General features: G+C 64.8%; 2 protein-coding genes across 3 annotated transcripts in view; both read left to right on the top strand.

The window, feature by feature from the left end:
- Positions 1 to 9,040, top strand: part of PODXL2 (podocalyxin like 2) — a 40,541-nt gene extending 31,501 nt beyond the window's left edge. The window contains exons 5-8 of the mRNA XM_062200573.1: positions 5,604 to 5,760; positions 6,130 to 6,191; positions 8,192 to 8,371; positions 8,773 to 9,040. Coding sequence (XP_062056557.1) covers positions 5,604 to 5,760; positions 6,130 to 6,191; positions 8,192 to 8,371; positions 8,773 to 8,985 — 612 coding nt within the window. The 3' untranslated portion in view covers positions 8,986 to 9,040. The remainder of the gene's footprint in view (positions 1 to 5,603; positions 5,761 to 6,129; positions 6,192 to 8,191; positions 8,372 to 8,772) is intronic.
- Positions 9,041 to 9,390: 350 nt separating this feature from the next.
- ABTB1 (ankyrin repeat and BTB domain containing 1) lies at positions 9,391 to 15,559 on the top strand. 2 transcript variants are annotated; one of them, XM_062200572.1, is made up of 12 exons: positions 9,391 to 9,502; positions 10,429 to 10,491; positions 10,582 to 10,637; positions 11,448 to 11,592; positions 11,672 to 11,831; positions 11,936 to 11,981; positions 12,189 to 12,284; positions 12,391 to 12,509; positions 12,642 to 12,740; positions 12,817 to 12,984; positions 14,779 to 14,979; positions 15,065 to 15,559. In XM_062200572.1, the coding sequence occupies exons 1-12, from the start codon at positions 9,447 to 9,449 to the stop codon at positions 15,269 to 15,271; spliced, it is 1,416 nt and encodes a 471-aa protein (XP_062056556.1). In that variant the 5' UTR covers positions 9,391 to 9,446; the 3' UTR covers positions 15,272 to 15,559. The 2 variants fall into 2 exon arrangements, with proteins under 2 accessions (XP_062056556.1, XP_062056555.1); XM_062200571.1 differs by having other exon boundaries at positions 12,189 to 12,305.
- The last annotated feature ends 339 nt before the right edge of the window (positions 15,560 to 15,898 follow it).

The raw sequence follows: 15,898 nt of genomic DNA, 5'->3' as shown, positions 1-15,898 counted from the left end.
CTCAGGTTAGAAACTGTCTCTCGCAGTCTTCATCCAGGACCAGGGCCGCTGGGCGGCCGTGCAGCCCTGGGAGGGGGCTGGGATCCAGCGGCTGCCCATGCAGACCCAGCGCGGTGTTCATGCCCTTCCGCAGAGGGGACCAGAGCTCGGTGCTGCTGCTCCCGGGGCGCACAGCTCGCGGCTGCACGGCGTTCCCCATTTGGGCTTAGGGTGCAGCTCTCCACGACGTGTCAGATTGGGAAATTCTCATCCCTCTACTTCCAGGATCCACGTTCTGTGCCTCCTGTCGCCTCTTTGGTTTGGCCTGGTGCTGGCCTTGGCGGTTTGAGACCCTGAGCCCTTGGCTTGTGCTCAGCGGGTTGAGGGAGGGGCAGGACGGGCATCGTCTACACGAGCACCAGCCGGAAGCTCGTGTCCTCCCCACAGCGTCAGTGGAAGCTGTGGGCCTCCCAGAAGGCGTGCGTTCCTTCCTCTTGGTGGTGCTCGATCCCTCGCCTGTGGCCAGTGGGGTCCTCTGCACGTTGGCCCCTGTGTCCTTGGTCTTCTTGCCTCGTGGTGCAGCAGGACCCCTGCCTCGTGTCCCTGCCCCAGGTGGGAGCCCGCGCTGCCCTCGGGAGCCCTGAGTCCTCGGCGTGGAGAAGGGTTCCTGGCCGCCACGGCGCGTGCACGGGGCTCTTAAAGCTTCGGTATGCGTGTTGAGCAGTCGAGGCTCAAGTGTGTGTCTCTGTTTCCACACAGTGCCTAGATACTGAATTGCTTTTATTCTGCTTTCCTTATTATTTTTATGGTGGATTTTTTATTGTGATATAAAACACAGAACATAAAACCTAGCATTTCTAAGGTCAGCAGTGTCAAGTGCATTCACATTGTTGGCAAACAGATCTCTTGAAGCTTCATTTTTTTTCCCTTTTTTTTTTTTTTAAAGATTTTATTTATTTATTTTGAGAGGTAGAGTTACAGATAGTGAGAGGGAGAGAGACGTCTTCTATGCTCTGTTTTCCCCTCCAAATGGCTGCGATGGCCAGAGCTGAGCTGATCCCTTCGATCTTTTTCCGGGTCTCCCACGTGGGTGCAGGGCCCTAGTACCTGAGCCGTCTTCTGCTTTCTCACGCCGCAGCAGAGAGCTGGATCAGAAGCGGAGCAACCAGGGCTCGAACTGGCGGCCACATGGGATGCCGGCGCCACAGATGGAGGATTAACCTGCTGTGCCGCAGCGCCAGCCCCGAAGTTTCCATTTTCCAAACTGAAATCCTGTAGCTGTTAAGCAACTTCCCACTCCCCCACGCCCAAGCCCTGGCACCCACCTTCCACCTCCTGTCTGTGAGTCTGACTGCGCTAGGTGAGCGCACACCCGTGCAGTGAGCGCTGTGTGTCCTTCCGTCTGGCTTACTTCCCTCAGTATAAAGTCGTCCGGTTCGCCCGCGCTGTGACGTGTGTCAGTTTCCTTCCCCTTGGAGGCTGCAGAACACGCCAGGCTGTGCGGCGGGCACAGTGGGCTCCTCCGTCCCTCCGTCCGTGGACACCGGGTTGCTTCTGTCTTGGGTCTGTTCTGAGTGATGCTGCTCTGAGCTCTCCTGGAGACCCTGCTTCCGGTGCATTTGCGCATAGACCCGGAGCGGGGTGGTTAGGCCATTCTGCTTTTAATTTTTGAGACTCGCTCCTGTCTTCCTCCGTGGCTGCCCCATGTCCCAGCCCCGCTGGCGTAGCGCCAGGGTTGCGGCTGCTGTTCTTTTCTGTCGCCGTCGTTTTTGTGGAGTGGCCGTCCTGACAGATGTGAGGTCCCATCTCGCCGTGGTCAGCTGCTGACTTGTGAGGCTGAGCATCAGCCACTGTTACTGCCCATCCGCGCTGATTCCACTTCTTACCGTTCATTGCAGTTGGAAGGCAGAGGGACAGACAGAGGTCTCCTGTCTGCTGGGTCCTGCCCCGCTGCCCACAACAGCTGGGGCTGGATTGGGCCGAAGCCAGGAGCCTGGGGCTGGACCCGAGTCTGCTGCGTGGACGGCAGGGACCCAAGTCCTTGAGCCGACACCCGCTGCCTCCCAGGGTGCAGGTTCGCCAGGAGCTTGCGCTGGAGGCAGAGCGGGGGCTCAAGCCCAGGCCCTCCAGTACGGGTTGTAGGGGTCCCTAGGGGCGACCTAACTGCTGGGCTGAGTGTGCGCCCCAGTGCGTCTTGGGCTTCATTGGCGAATTCGCAGCATCCTCTCGTTAGCTCTGTGGCCCCTCACACTGCCCACCCCATCCTGCTCCAGGTCCTTCTTCCCGAGGGGCCTCCATCGGTGCCTCGCGTGCCGTGTCGTTCATTTTCATGCTCGCTTTTTGTAACTTTGTGTTCTGACGCAGTCGCAGACTTACAGTAAGAACGGGGAACTCCCCAGCGCCCTTCGGTCGGTGTTGCTATTTGTGCAGCAGATTCTCAAGTCGCTCGTGAGAAAGTTTTGCCCATGCCTGTAAACACCTTAGTTGTATTTTTGGAAAACAATTTTTTTTTTATTTTTTATTTTTTTTTTTTTTAGTTAACTCTGATACAGTGATCAGAACCGGGAAATTAAAATAGGCACAGAACCGTCCTCTCGCCGGCTGCGCTGCTTGGACTTCAGCAGCGGCGCCCGTAACGTCCGTTGTGGTTTCCTTTGCCCTTGGTGCAGGACGTGACCCAGCATCCGCATTGCGTTGGCTGTCGCGCCCCGGGGCCTGCTTCGAGCCGGCGCAGTTCCGCCGCCCTCCTGTGTATTTAATGCGCTTCGCGTAGTGCAAGAGCCACAGGAAAGCGTGTACCAAAAGTGATGGGCTCTCTGGAGCCCACGTCTTCAGAGACAGACAGGGAGGGGAGCAGCAGTAAGCGCCCCCGGAAAGGTGTTTCCTGATCGAGCTGCAGTTCCAGCCGTTCCATCCTCAAAATGGAGAAAAACAATGCCGAGCGGCTTCTGCTGTGTTCCCGAGCTCTCGGGGGAAGCTAGAAAGGTGTCCCCCAAGAAGACCACGGCGGGAGGGTCAGGTGCTGGTGGCGAGTGTCATCTCCCAGCTCTAGAAGGCGCTAGAACAGTCCCTGCTGCAGAGGTGTGAGGGGTTTTTTTTTTTTTTTTTTTTTGACAGAGTGGATAGAGAGAGAAAGAAAGGTTTTCTGTTTTGCCGTTGGTTCACCCTCCAATGGCCGCTGTGGCTGGCGCATCTTGCTGATCCGAAGCCAGGAGCCAGGTGCTTCTCCTGGTCTCCCATGTGGGTGCAGGGCCCAAGGGCTTGGGCCATCCTCCACTGCACTCCCAGGCCACAGCAGAGAGCTGGCCTGGAAGAGGGGCAACCGGGACAGGATCCGGCGCCCCAACCGGGACTAGAACCCGGTGTGCTGGCACCGCAAGGCGGAGGATTAGCCTGTTAAGCCATGGCGCCAGCCTGGTGTGAGGTTCTAATCCTGTGCCCCGCTCACCAGAGCCAAGTTCCGGTGCAAAGACGAGCGGGAGGAAGATGCTGGCCGAGAGAGGGCTGCAGTGCCAAGCACTGGTCTGCTGAGGCCCAGAAAGGGAAGCAGAGCGGCCCGGAGCGGGGGGCGCTGGGCACGTGACGCACCCTCTCCCCCCGGGTGTCCCAGGCTGCTTTGCACTTGTCCCACCCCAGGGAAAGTACAAAGGGGGTGTGCACAGGAAACCTAACTCAGCATTCTGAGGGGGCCCACGTTCCTGTTTAATGAGGAAAGGGATCTAGAAACCAAGATCTGAGCGGCAGGTGTGCTCCTGGCTGTGGGGCTGTCACTGCTTGCAGACCTCTCCCATTTTTAAAGATTTTATTTATATATTATTTGAGAGGTAGAGTTACAGAGGGGGAGAGAGGGAGAGGGAGAGGGGGGTCTTTGATCTGCTGGTTCACTCCCCAATTGGCCACAATGGCTGGAGCCGGGCAGATCTGAAGCCAGGAGCCAGGAGCTTCTTCTGGGTCTCCTACATAGTAGGTACAAGTACACATGTACACTGCTGTTAAACTGGGCGTTCAGGGCCCCCAGCCCCAGCACGTTGTCGCTGGCGCGATCCTCTGTGCTCACGGCTGAGCCTTAGATCCGCAGTGCACCTGGGATGATTTTGGTGGCTGGTGTGAGGCGCGGGTCACAGCCTCCTCCTCCCCTGGGTTAACCAGTTGTCCCAGCACCGAGCTTGAATAAGCACCTTTCATCCTCACAGGAAGTCAGGACTGTTGCTTACGTTCGCAGATGGGAAACTGAGGCTCAGGGAGATAGAGTACTTTATTCAAGGTCACAGAGCCGCCAAAGGGCAGAGTCGGGATTTGAACCCAGATTAACTTGATTCCGAAGCCAGAGCTTTTCCCTCTTGCCATGGACGCTGAATTTTCCGGTCTGCATCATGGGCGGTGTAAGGCTGTGGCCATCAGGCCCTTCCAGAACTGACATGGTGGGCGTGTGGGCTTGTGCCAGGAGGATGTGGGGCATGGGCAGGTGGACAGACACTGCACTCGATGGGCATGCGTGCTTTGTAAGCAGTGGGGCCGCTGGGCCGCAGTGCGCACCTTCACCCGGGCAGGTATGGGCATGCAGGGAAGGGAAGGACCACTACAGGCCCAGGGTCTCCTGCCCGTGGGCGGCTGCTCCAGGTGCCGGCTGCTCCCAGATCCTGAGCTGTGGGCGGCTGCTCCCAGATCCTGGGCTGAGGCGGCTGCTAGGCCAGTGTCTGCACCTGGCACTCGGCCTGGTGACAGGAAACAGAGGCTAGCGCGTCAGTCACCTGGTGGCCATCAGGTTGGCATGACAACCAGGGCACAGCTCACTTGCTGGGGCTCCTGCAGGAGAGAGATTAGGAACCGCAGGGGCCCCACAGGGGTGGCCTGGCTCTCAGCTCCATAGCAGGGCACCTAAGAGAGCTGAGCAGCCGGGAGAGCCGTGTCCGGCTGAGCGCTTTGGAGGCTGGGGGTGGGAGAAGAGCCGTTGTACACTCACGGGAGGGGGACTGTCTGCTGGGGACGGGGGCCACGGGGACGGGCGGGGCTATTCCTCCACAGGACTCGGCAACCACAGCGGGCCGCCTCTCAGCCTGGGCCCGCCCCTCGCTGCGTCCTGGTGGAGGGCAGGCTCTTGCTTTTGTCTTACGTCACTGCGTGTGAGCACGGTCGGGAATCTGAGCGGTGAGAGCATCGCCTGAGAAGGAAGTGTCCATCCCCGGGTCCCCGTTCCCAGCACCACCTCGCCACCTCTGTCAGTTCTCGGGCAGCTCTCGCAGTCCACCGGCGTGGGGCCGTGCCTCCCTGGGGCCGGTGGTCCTCCCGCCTCGGCCCGGATTCTGGCCACTGTCCTGGGGCAGTGTCCCTCTTCAACCTGCCGCCCGCTCCCCAGGGCAGTCCCTCCACGGTGTGCTTGCTGTCGGTCCTCTGTGAACTTCACGCTGTGCAGGCCCAGCTCCGAATCCTCGCTCTTGAGCTGTGGACGCCTCCGCTGGAGGCGGAGTGGACTGTGCGGGTGTGTCTTTGTGTCCCTTCCCCCGCCCCCCAGGCCAAGCTCACAGCTCTGTCCGGCCCCAGGGCTGGCCAGAGCCGCCTGCCTGGGCCTCCGGCGGAGTGGAGCGGGGCTGGGCCTGAACAAGGGGCTCTTTCTGAACCTGTAGGAGGTGTTCCGGCAGCACCGGGGCCTGCAGCTCCTGGCCCTGGTGGAGGAGGTGCTGCCGCGCCATGGCAGCGGCCACCACGGGGACTGGCACATCTCCCTGAGCAAGCCCAGTGAGAAGGAGCAGCACCTTCTGATGACGCTGGTGGGCGAGCAGGGTGAGCGAGGGCCGGCGGGCGGGAGGTGGCGCCACACCAGCTGCCTGCGAGCCACACGGGGCGTCGCCGATGAGGCCTCGAAACTGGGTCCCCGGATGGCAGGCCTCTCTGGGTTAGGGTTCAAGGCGTACCAGCAAGCGTGGGCCCTGAGGAGAGGGGCTGGGGCTAGGTGGTTCCAGCACGGTGTGCGACACACAGGCCCTGCCACTGTGACGGGAGGGGGCCTGTCCCGGTGAGCAGTCGGTTCCGTGGGAAGCAGCTCGCGGTGCCATGAGGATGTGTGTGATCATCCGCAAAGCGCGGCGAACGCGGCCCAGGCCGGCTGCGGGCGAGGCGGCCGGGGCTGATGGCGGCGTTCCTTGCCCTCAGGGGTGGTGCCCACGCAAGATGTCCTTTCCATGCTGGGCGACATCCGCAGGAGGCTGGAGGAGGTAAGGACGCAGGGACTCGGCCCCTGTACTGCTGCCCCGCCCCTCTGTGCCTGGGGGACAGCACGGCCTCCCTGGGGACGCAGCTGCCCACGCGTGCAGTTCAAAGGAGCAAAAGCCAGGGCCCTGCTCTGGGCAGGCTCATTGCCAGCCTTCCGGAGACGCTGCCTGGAGCGCAGGGAACACACGGACAGTTCCCCGACGGTGCAGTGCGTGTGGCAGCCGTGAGGGGAGGGGTCAGGAGGGGGCTCAGAGAGGGGGCAGCTGCAGGGGCATGAGGGGGGACTGGGAGTTGGCTGGGTGGACAGTGGGGGACAGCATGATGGCTCCAGCAACACGAGAGCACTCCAGGCCCGGACGGGGTGCCACAGCCACGCCTTCCCAGACGGCAGCCTGCCTGTGCCAGGCCAGCTAGGAGGAGACAGCTGGGTACCCCGAGCCGGCGCACAGGCTTGGCGGGGAGGGGCAGAGGCCCGGTCTTCCTGCTCAGATGCCACCTTCCCTGGAGGGCAGACCCTTCCGCACCTCCACCGAAACGGCCTCAGCGCGCTGGGGCTCCCCGTGCCTTGCTGTCTGTCCCCGTCACTCAGGAGGGCTCTGCGGTATCTGACGGACAGGATCTGTGTGTGTCACTGCGGCCGTCTCCTTATCTGTGCCACCCAGGGGCGCCGTGTGTTTTCCTGCCTACTCTACGCTAAGTTCTCTCGCGTAGTCCTGGCCGCCACCCCCTGGGGCCCGAGGGCTAAAGAAGCCGCCTGCCAAGCACTGCGGGTGTCTGCGGAGCTGGCTGGGGTGGGGGTCTTCTCACGCAAGGCAGAGCTTGGGTGGGAGACAGTGGCGTGAGCAAGGCTGGGCACCTGTCCAGATGGAGTCTGACAAGCAGACTGGGGTGGCAAGGTTAGAGTTTAATGGAGAGAACACACCTGGTAGGCAGGCGGGCACCTGTGCAGACATGAGAGCTGGCACACAGCTGACAGCCCCGGCCGGTGGCTTGGGAGGACTGGGGCTGGTGAGGGAGTGGGGGCCAGGTGTTCCTGCGGTTTCATCCCCCCCTCCCAATCCCCACCCTCTCCTCCTGGATGAAGGGATTGTTTGGCTATGAAACAGGTAAAACTGCTTGTAGGGTTTAATTGCCCAGTTACCTGACTGGTAGCCCGCCCGGCGCCGGGCCTCCCTGGGGAAGGCCGGGACCCCCTGTGAGGCTCAGGGTCCAGGCAGGACTTGGCTGAGAGCTGCCTCACTCCTCTCCATGGACACTTTGTTGCCTTCGGCCGCTCCCACACGAGCTGACTTCTGTCTTCCTACATAACACTGGTGCTCCCGCCTGCGGTGAGAGCCGACCCAGAGCGGCTAGGTGGCCGCCGGAGGCTGCACAGCTCGTGGGCTGCAGAGCCGGGCTTTGGGGCAGGCCCAAGTGGGAGCCTGGGCGTTGCACCAGCTGCTGTGCTTCCTGGAGGGCCACTGAGAGCCCTTCCAGGTCTGAGATTCTGGGTTCCTGAGCACAGGGGAGGGGCGGGGCTGCTGGCCTTGCCCCTCGCACACACACCTGCCTGCCCTGGGCACTGCATTCAGGCCAGCGGGCGAGTCCAGCTGCGAAGACGGATGTCTGCTAACTTGGCATCCTGCGGGAAACGTCCTGGGAGCGAGCAGGCGTTTCATGGAGACGGCGGGAGAGCTGCAGCCTGGGACCTGTGGGGAGGGCGGTGTGGGAGGGCTGCCCGGCTCCTGGGGGAGGGCGGAAGTGGGGAGCCAGGCATGGCCCCTGAAATGGGCTGCACCAGCCTCCCTGCACCTTCCCTGGCGATGAGGGGCTGGCCGGCGCCCCGTGGCCGTGACCGTGCCCACACCCGAGGTGAGCACCGTGCTGTAGGCCGGGTGGTGTGTGGGGAGGGGAGGCCGGGCACGGGGCCTCAGACTGCAAGCCCTGGTGAGCACGGGCGCCCGGAGCGTGCCAGCGGCTTCCCAAAGCCTCAGCTGCGACACCCGGCCCCTCCCACCCCCAGATTGGCATCCAGAACTATTCCACCACGAGCAGCTGCCAGGCACGGGCCAGCCAGGTGCGCAGTGACTACGGGACGCTGTTTGTGGTGCTGGTGGTCATCGGCGCCGTCTGCCTCCTCATCATCGCACTGGGGCTGCTCTACAACTGCTGGCAGCGCCGCCTGCCCAAGCTCAAGCACGTGGTGAGCGGGTGCGGGAGGCCAGGATGCCGGGAGAGCCAGCCTGTTCTCGGAGATGCTGCTCAGCTGTGTGGGGCTGCCGTCAGGGCCAGCAGGGGCAGTGCCGGAGGTCTGGGAGCGGCCCCGGGCGGGGTGGGTTGGTGCCAGGGATCGAGGTGAGGCCCCCGCAGCCTGGAGGCTTATCCAGAGGAGAGGGCAGGGACCCTGGCCGCACCCCCCCATCTCGGTCTTTGGGTCTCAGCGTCTCTAACGGGTTGGTTGCTGGGAGGGAGCCGGTGATGCTAGGGACGCCAGAGGGCTGCTCTGCGCACGGGGCCGGCCCAGCTGGGAGGACAGCAGGGCCTTCCCAGGCCCGCGGCCGTCCCCAGCAGCGTCCCCCCTCACCCCCCCCCCCCCCGCCGCAGTCGCACGGCGAGGAGCTGCGCTTCGTGGAGAGCGGCTGCCACGACAACCCCACGCTGGACGTGGCCAGCGACAGCCAGTCGGAGATGCAGGAGAAGCGGCCCAGCCTCAACGGCGGCGCCACCGTCAACGGCCCGGGCAGCTGGAGCGCGCTCATGGGGGGCAAGCGGGACCCCGAGGACTCGGACGTGTTCGAGGAGGACACGCACCTGTGAGCGCGGCCGCGTGGGGCGGACTCGGAAGTGGACCGCAGCCGCCCTGCGGCCCCAGCCTGGCTGTCGGCGCGGGGCTTCTCGCCTCCCCGACTTCACCAAGCGCGCTCGGCACAGCTCACCCCACCTCCCGCCCCAGGAGCGGCCCCGGCCCCGGTCCCTGCGGCAGCCGCTTGGGGCGGCTCCGCTTCCCGGCCCCGTGAGCCCGGCACCGCGGGCGGCGGGCCGGCGCTCCCCGCGCCCCGGGGCTCCATTAAACCTCCCGGAGACCCGCCGGGGCCAGCCCGTCCGCCTGCCCGACTCGTTCTTACTTCCGGGGTGGGGGCGCGGCCGGGCGGGGCGGGCGGGGCGGGCGGGCCTCGGGTCCTCCGGGCGCCAGGCGCCGCTGCCGAGCGGGGCGGGCCGGCCGCGAGTGTTTACATCCGGCCGGGGCTCGCGTCGCCGCGCTGCGAGCCTGCTGTGCCATGGATACCAGCGACCTGTTCGCCAGCTGCAGGAAGGGGGATGTGGGCCGAGTGCGGTGAGAGCCCGCGGGCCGGGGGTGGGGGGCGCCCTCCGAGTGCCGCGGCTGCGCGGGCGGGGGCGGGCGGCGGGGACCACCCGCCGGAGCGGAAGCGAGCGCGGGGGCGCGGGGCCCGGAGCCCCTGGAGGCGGAGGGCGCCCCGCAGAGCCCCGCAGAGCCCCGCAGAGGCGGGCGGGGAGGAGCCGCTGCTGGGTGGCGTGGCGGGGCCGGCCCTGGGACACCGGCCTGGGACACCGACGTTGCTCCTCCGACCCGGAGCGCGGCATCGCCCGATCCCCCGAGGCTCGGGAACTCCTGGTGCGCCCGGGGGAACTGGCCGGGGGGAGCGGTCTCCGCGGCCTGGGCCCGCCCAGCTGGGGTCTGGGGCGCCTCTTGCTTGGCTCTTCGCGCTCCCCTGACTTCTTAATTCCCTGGTTCTTACCCCCAGGAAGCCTCTCGGGCTGCTCCTCAGTGGCAGGTGCCTCCCGAGAGTTGGGGGAGACCCCCATCCCGCCTCCCCCGCTAGCTCAGTCTGGCCCCACCCACACCCTCCGCACTCCTGGCTGCCCCCACGCCAGCCGCGGCGGCGTCTCACCTTGCGCGTGGCGTCGGCTGCCTCATCCTGTGACCTGTACCTTCTAGAGTGTCTCCCCCTCTTCCGGTGCCGTCCACACCCCGAGGTGCCCACAGCCGCCGAGTCCTGGCCGCCTCCGCCCAGCCCGGCCCCGGCTCCGGAGCCCATCACCGCGCTGACTCGCTGTTGTCCACACTGCTTTTCCGTGTGGGCCTGGCTGTCTAGCTGCACCCCTGTGTGCCCCGTGCCGCAGACACCTTTCCTGCTGGGTCCTCTCTCACCCGGGAGGCCCCCCAGCTAGGAGGGGGTTCCTCCCCACCCCAGCCCCACGCAGGGCAATGACCTGGGCTCTGCGTTCCTTCCCTCCCAGGTACCTGCTGGAACAGCGAGACGTGGAGGTGAACGTGCGGGACAAGTGGGACAGTACGCCCCTGTGAGTGCCCGGCAGGGGGTGGGCGGGGTGGGCAGGGTGGGCAGGGGGCGCTTAGCGGCTGACGGCTGCCTCCCGGTCCTGCCTCCCCAGGTACTACGCCTGCCTGTGTGGGCACGAAGAGCTGGTACTCTACCTCCTGGCCAACGGTGAGGAGAGGTCGGGGGCGCGGCCAGTGGCCGTGCCCGTGCCTCTGTGTGTGTGTCCGGGGGCCTGGCATAGCTTTGCAGACACCCCGACGTGTGATCTGCAAGTACTTTCACACCCTGCCGGTTCCTCTGCCTGGTTCACCGGCCCTGGCCTCGGCGCCTTACCCTTAGGTCTTCCGGCTGCTCCTCTTGCCCCACCTGCAGTGCGTTCTCGGAACTGGAGTCAGTAGGATCTCATCAGCGCTTGGGATTAAGCCAGAGGCTTTGCCAGGCTGTGGCACACCCCCTCCCCCCACAACACACACACACTCCTCCCCACTGCGGCTGGACCTCCCTGGGCTTTCCCAGCTGCTCATACAGCCCCACTGGCCGCCTCTGGCGCTCCTGGGCCTGCCCCAGGGCCTCTGTCCTGTCCCCGCTGCTGTTCCCCAAGTCCGCAGTGCTGCGCGCTCACTTCATTTGCGTCTCTGCACTCTGTCACCTCCACGGTGACCTTCCATGACCTCCCCGAGTGACAGCTACCGGCACTGTCGCCGTTCCCCCGGCTGTTTGCATCGGCACCCTCTGAAGGCAGCCACCCCTGCCTACAGAGCTGGGCTGGCAGGTGGGGGGGGCTTGGCTTGGCTCGGCTCCGCGCGGGTGTAGCACGTGCAGAGTGTGTGTACAGGTGTGAGTGTACGTGGACTCTGTGTGTCTAGGCCTTGCCATGGAGGATCCTGGGGTCACGCTGGGCCCAGGGTGTTTTGGGGAGGGGTTTCCGTGTGTGTGGAGGGTGCTCAAGGAGATTCAGGTCTCCCCTGCCACCCCCAGGAGCCCGCTGTGAGGCCAACACCTTCGACGGGGAGCGCTGCCTCTACGGGGCGCTGAGCGATGCCATCCGCCGGGCTCTGCGTGACTACAAGCAGGTCACCGCCTCCTGCAGGCGCCGGGATTACTATGATGACTTCTTGCAACGGTGAGCAGCAGGGGGCGGGGCTCGAGCACGCACCCCAGCGGGGGGGCCGTGTCCCTACCCACTGCTCTCCCGTCCCCAGGCTCCTGGAGCAGGGCACCCACAGTGACGTGGTCTTCGTGGTCCACGGGAAGTCCTTCAGGGCGCACCGCTGTGTCCTGGGGGCCCGCAGCGCCTACTTCGCCAACATGCTGGACACCAAGTGGAAGGGCAAGAGCGTCGTGGTCCTCAGGCACCCGCTGGTACGGTCCTCGGGGTGCTGGGGAGTGGCGGCCCGCCTGCGCCTGCCGGGGCTGGTGCTGGGCGCCTGGCCCTGATCTGCCCTCCTGGCTGTCTGTGCCCACAGATCAACCCCGTGGCATTCGAGGCCCTGCTTCAGTACCTGTATACAGGTGACCACCTGTGCCCGGGCTCTGGGAGGGGCAGGCTGCCTTTCTGGGGGCCTAGGTGGCGCTGAGCTGGCCCTGGACAGCTGGACACTGGATCGTGCCCATGGCAGGGAGCAGCCGGCTGCCTCCAGGGTTGGGTGGTAGGACGCTGGGCTGGTGGGAGCCTGGGGGGGGGGCCCTCACCCCTGCCCCCACTCACTCGGTACCCAGGCCGCCTGGACATCGGCGTGGAACACGTCAGCGACTGCGAGCGGCTGGCCAAGCAGTGCCAGCTGTGGGACCTGCTCAGTGACCTGGAGGCCAAGTGTGAGAAGGTCTCCGAGTTCGGTGGGTCGGGCTTCAGGGCTGCAGTCACTGCGCTGGGCACAGGCAGGGCCGGCCTGGCTCCCTGAAGCTGCTCCCCTCCCCGCAGTGGCGTCCAAGCCCGGCACGTGTGTGAAGGTGCTGACCATCGAGCCGCCCCCGGCAGACCCGCGGCTGCGGGAAGACCTGGCCCTGCTGGCCGACTGTGCCCTGCCCCCTGAGCTGAGAGTAAGTGCGGGGCTGGTGGTGGTGGTGGGGTACACTAGAAAGCCCGCCCGCACTCAGGGTCCGTTCCTTGTGACCCCAGGCCAGGCCCTTGCCCTCTGAGCAGCTGCACTCTGACGCCTCTCGTTTACCCAGGGCGACCTCGGGGAGCTGCCCTTCCCCTGCCCCGACGGCTTCAACAGCTGCCCAGACGTGTGCTTCCGTGTGGCCGACTGCAGCTTCCTCTGCCACAAGGTGCCGGGCCTGTCTCTCCTGTCCCCCAGCCCCTGCCCTGAGCCCCGGGCCCTTCACGAACCCCAGCCTCCCCCAGGCCTTCTTCTGTGGCCGCAGTGACTACTTCCGGGCCCTGTTGGACGACCACTTCCGAGAGAGCGAGGAGCCGGTGGCCCCCGGGAGCCCCGCGGTGGTCACGCTGCACGGCGTCTCGCCCGACACCTTCACCCACGTGCTCTACTACGTGTACAGCGACCACACAGAGGTGCGCCGCGGGCGGGGGCTGGGGCAGCGCCGCTCTCCCCCTTGGGCAGTGAGTGTTTGCTTGATGGGCAAAGTTAGAGATTTGCCTATCTGCTTGTTCATTCCCAAGCTGGCCTCAAGGAGCAGGGCGTGGCCAGGCTGAAGCCACGAGCGTGGAACGCCGTCTGGGTCTCTGCTCTGTGAGCAGGGGCCCGTGTGCTTGGGTCATCTTCCACTGCCTTCACAGGGCAGGGGTGGAAGTGGAGCAGCCGGGACTCGAACCTGCGCCCATACAGCATGGTCTGCTCCTGCTCTAGGCTGTAGCTTGACCCGGTCCTGGAGAGAGAGGCTGGAGGAGCACCTTGTATTTTTTTTTTTTTTTTAAAGAGATTTATTATTTTTTGAAAGTGAGAGTTACACAGAGAGGAGGAGAGACAGGTCTTCCGTCTGCTAGTTCACTCCCCAACTGGCTGCAATGGCCGGATCTCTTCCCAGGAGCTTCTTGTGGGTCTCCCACATGGGTGCAGGGGCCCAAGGACTTGGGCCATCTTCTGCTATCCCAGGCCATAGTCGAGAGCTGGATCGAACGGGTGCCCATCTGGAATATCGGCACTGCAGGCGGTGGCTTTACCAGCTACACCACAGTTCTGCTCCCCACCCCCTCTTTCCATTTTCATTTCAGACAGGAAGGATTGTCAGAGTCCCGGGGCAGTGTCTCAGAGTCCCGGCTTCTCGATAGGGACCGGGCTGGGGACAGTAACCTTGGAGTTCCCTCAGGGAACCACGCCCCACCCCTCCTTTCAGCTGCCCTCATGTACCTGTGTCACTCTGTGGGGAAGCAGACCCCAGAGGGGAGCTATGTCCACAGGGCAGGGGCTTGCTAAGGACCCAGGCTGTCCCTTCCCTCTGGGGCTCCGCCCACCAGCTGTTTCTCTAGAGGCAAACAGTGTGGGTTCCCACGGCTGCTCCTCCGTGTGTAGGGCTGTGTTTCCCTACAAAGCTCTGTTTCCGAAGCCGGACTGCCTTTGCCCAACCCTGTCCGGGGCACAGTCCTGGGGGTGGGGAGGGCATGACAGGCCAGCTCGGGTGCTAGCAACTAGAGAACAGGCAGGGGGAAGTGGCAGTGCCCCACCCCCCACTGCATCCACTCTTGGCCAACGGTAAGGCAGCCAAAGGCCTCCTGGGGACTTGACAGCCTTCTGCCCCAACCGCACGGCCTTCTCTGGGGATGCTGTCCTGGGCCGAGGCCTGGGCTGGCAGGATCAGCCTCTCGGGAGCGAGTTGTTCTGCCGGTTTTCCCCTTCATGAAATGGGGATAGCAGTAGCCCTTGCTTCCTAAGGTTTTGTGCAGGTGAGTGTGTCCTGCAGGCCAAGTAAGTGCCCAGGCACCTTGCACAAATAAGCTCACAGAAGTGAGCTGTCCGGTGCAGACCCGAGCCCTTCCCAGCCTCTGCCTGTGGGTGTGCACGAAGCGCTGTGAACCCCGAGGGGGGACAGCAGGGAACAGTGACCCCACTCCTGCCACCAGCACCTGGGAGGAGAGGCACTGAGCCTGCACAGGCTCCGCCTTGTTTTCACTTACCTGGCAGCCTTGGGGGCACCTCGCAGACAGGACAGCAGCAAGTGGCTTGCCAGGGGTCCCCTGCCATGCCCTGTCTTCCACCCTGATGCATGGGAACCCCCCTCTTCTGTCATCTTGGGGAGTCATGGATCGCTGGGGGACTCTGGGTGGACACCAGGGGTGTGGCCAGGAGCTGCTGCTCCTCCCGTACCCCCAGGAGCTCGGGGTCCACCTCCTCCCCCTCTCTCCCTGCAGCTGTCCCCGGAGGCAGCCTACGACGTGCTCAGCGTGGCTGACATGTACCTGCTGCCCGGCCTGAAGAGGCTGTGTGGCCGCAGCCTGGCGCAGCTGCTGGACGAAGACAGCGTAGTAGGCGTGTGGCGCGTGGCCAAGCTCTTCCGTCTGGCGCGGCTGGAGGACCAGTGCACGGAGTACATGGCCAAGGTCATCGAGAAGGTGTGTGGTGGTGATGGGGATTGGGGATGGGGGTGGGGTGGGGTGGGAGGCCGCGGCCGCTCTGAGCCGGCCTGTCCCGCTGCAGCTGGTGGAGCGGGAGGACTTCGTGGAGGCAGTGAGGGAGGAGGCCGCGGCCGTGGCCGAGCGCCAGGAGACCGACTCCATCCCGCTGGTGGACGACATCCGCTTCCATGTGGCCAGCACCGTGCAGACCTACAGCGCCATCGAGGAGGCCCAGCAGCGGCTGCGGGCGCTCGAGGAGCTGCTCGTGGCCATTGGCCTGGACTGCTGAGCCCCTGCCCGGGCGGCCCCCAAGGCAGGCATGTGTGTACGCGTGTATGTGTGTGTGCAGCTGTGCTTCCTGTGCCTGGCAGGCTCAGGGGCTCCGGGGGATGAGCCCCTTTCCCCCGGGGCCCTGGGACTGGCACCACTCAGGGACACCTGGGGTGGGGGGGTGGGCGTTGGTCACTCGGTGCCACCTGCCCCTCCACCCCCGGTCCTGGCCTGCTGCTCAGGCAGGCTCTTCATGCACACGGGGCCAGGCCAGGAGAGCCTGGCGTGCCAATAAAGCTTGAACTCACCGTGGCTCCCGTCTGAGTGTCAGCCTCACACGGGCAGGGGTGCGGAGGCCCGGATGAGGGGAAGCAGGTTGAGGGGTCACAGGAAGTACATCAGAGTGGCCCTGATGCCCAGGGGGTGTGCTGCTGGAGTCAGACCCGAGGTCTTCTTGCCGCGTTCCTCTCTGCCCGAGGCGCTTGTCTTCTCCCAGTCTCTCAACCTCCTTGAACTTGGGCACGTCGCGCCTTGCTGCGTGGAGCGGGGAGGCCCAGGCAGGAGCCAGGCCGCTATACTGAACGGGCTGCAGGCCAATGTTCAGTGGATCGTGCGTAGCTGCTGGGGCAGTTGGGTTTAACCTAGA

Source organism: Lepus europaeus, chromosome 9 (genome assembly GCF_033115175.1).
Source record: "Lepus europaeus isolate LE1 chromosome 9, mLepTim1.pri, whole genome shotgun sequence".
Classification (NCBI taxonomy): domain Eukaryota; kingdom Metazoa; phylum Chordata; class Mammalia; order Lagomorpha; family Leporidae; genus Lepus; species Lepus europaeus.
This window is presented reverse-complemented; position numbering and strand designations above follow the sequence as displayed.

Bases quoted from the DNA above. Each gene is read 5' to 3' on its own strand.
- ABTB1 (XM_062200571.1), top strand. From the start codon at position 9,447: ATGGATACCAGCGACCTGTTCGCCAGCTGCAGGAAGGGGGATGTGGGC. The intron at 11,832-11,935 runs GTACGGTCCTCG...CTGTGCCCACAG, and splicing joins TGGTCCTCAGGCACCCGCTG to ATCAACCCCGTGGCATTCGA. The intron at 14,980-15,064 runs GTGTGTGGTGGT...GTCCCGCTGCAG, and splicing joins TGGCCAAGGTCATCGAGAAG to CTGGTGGAGCGGGAGGACTT.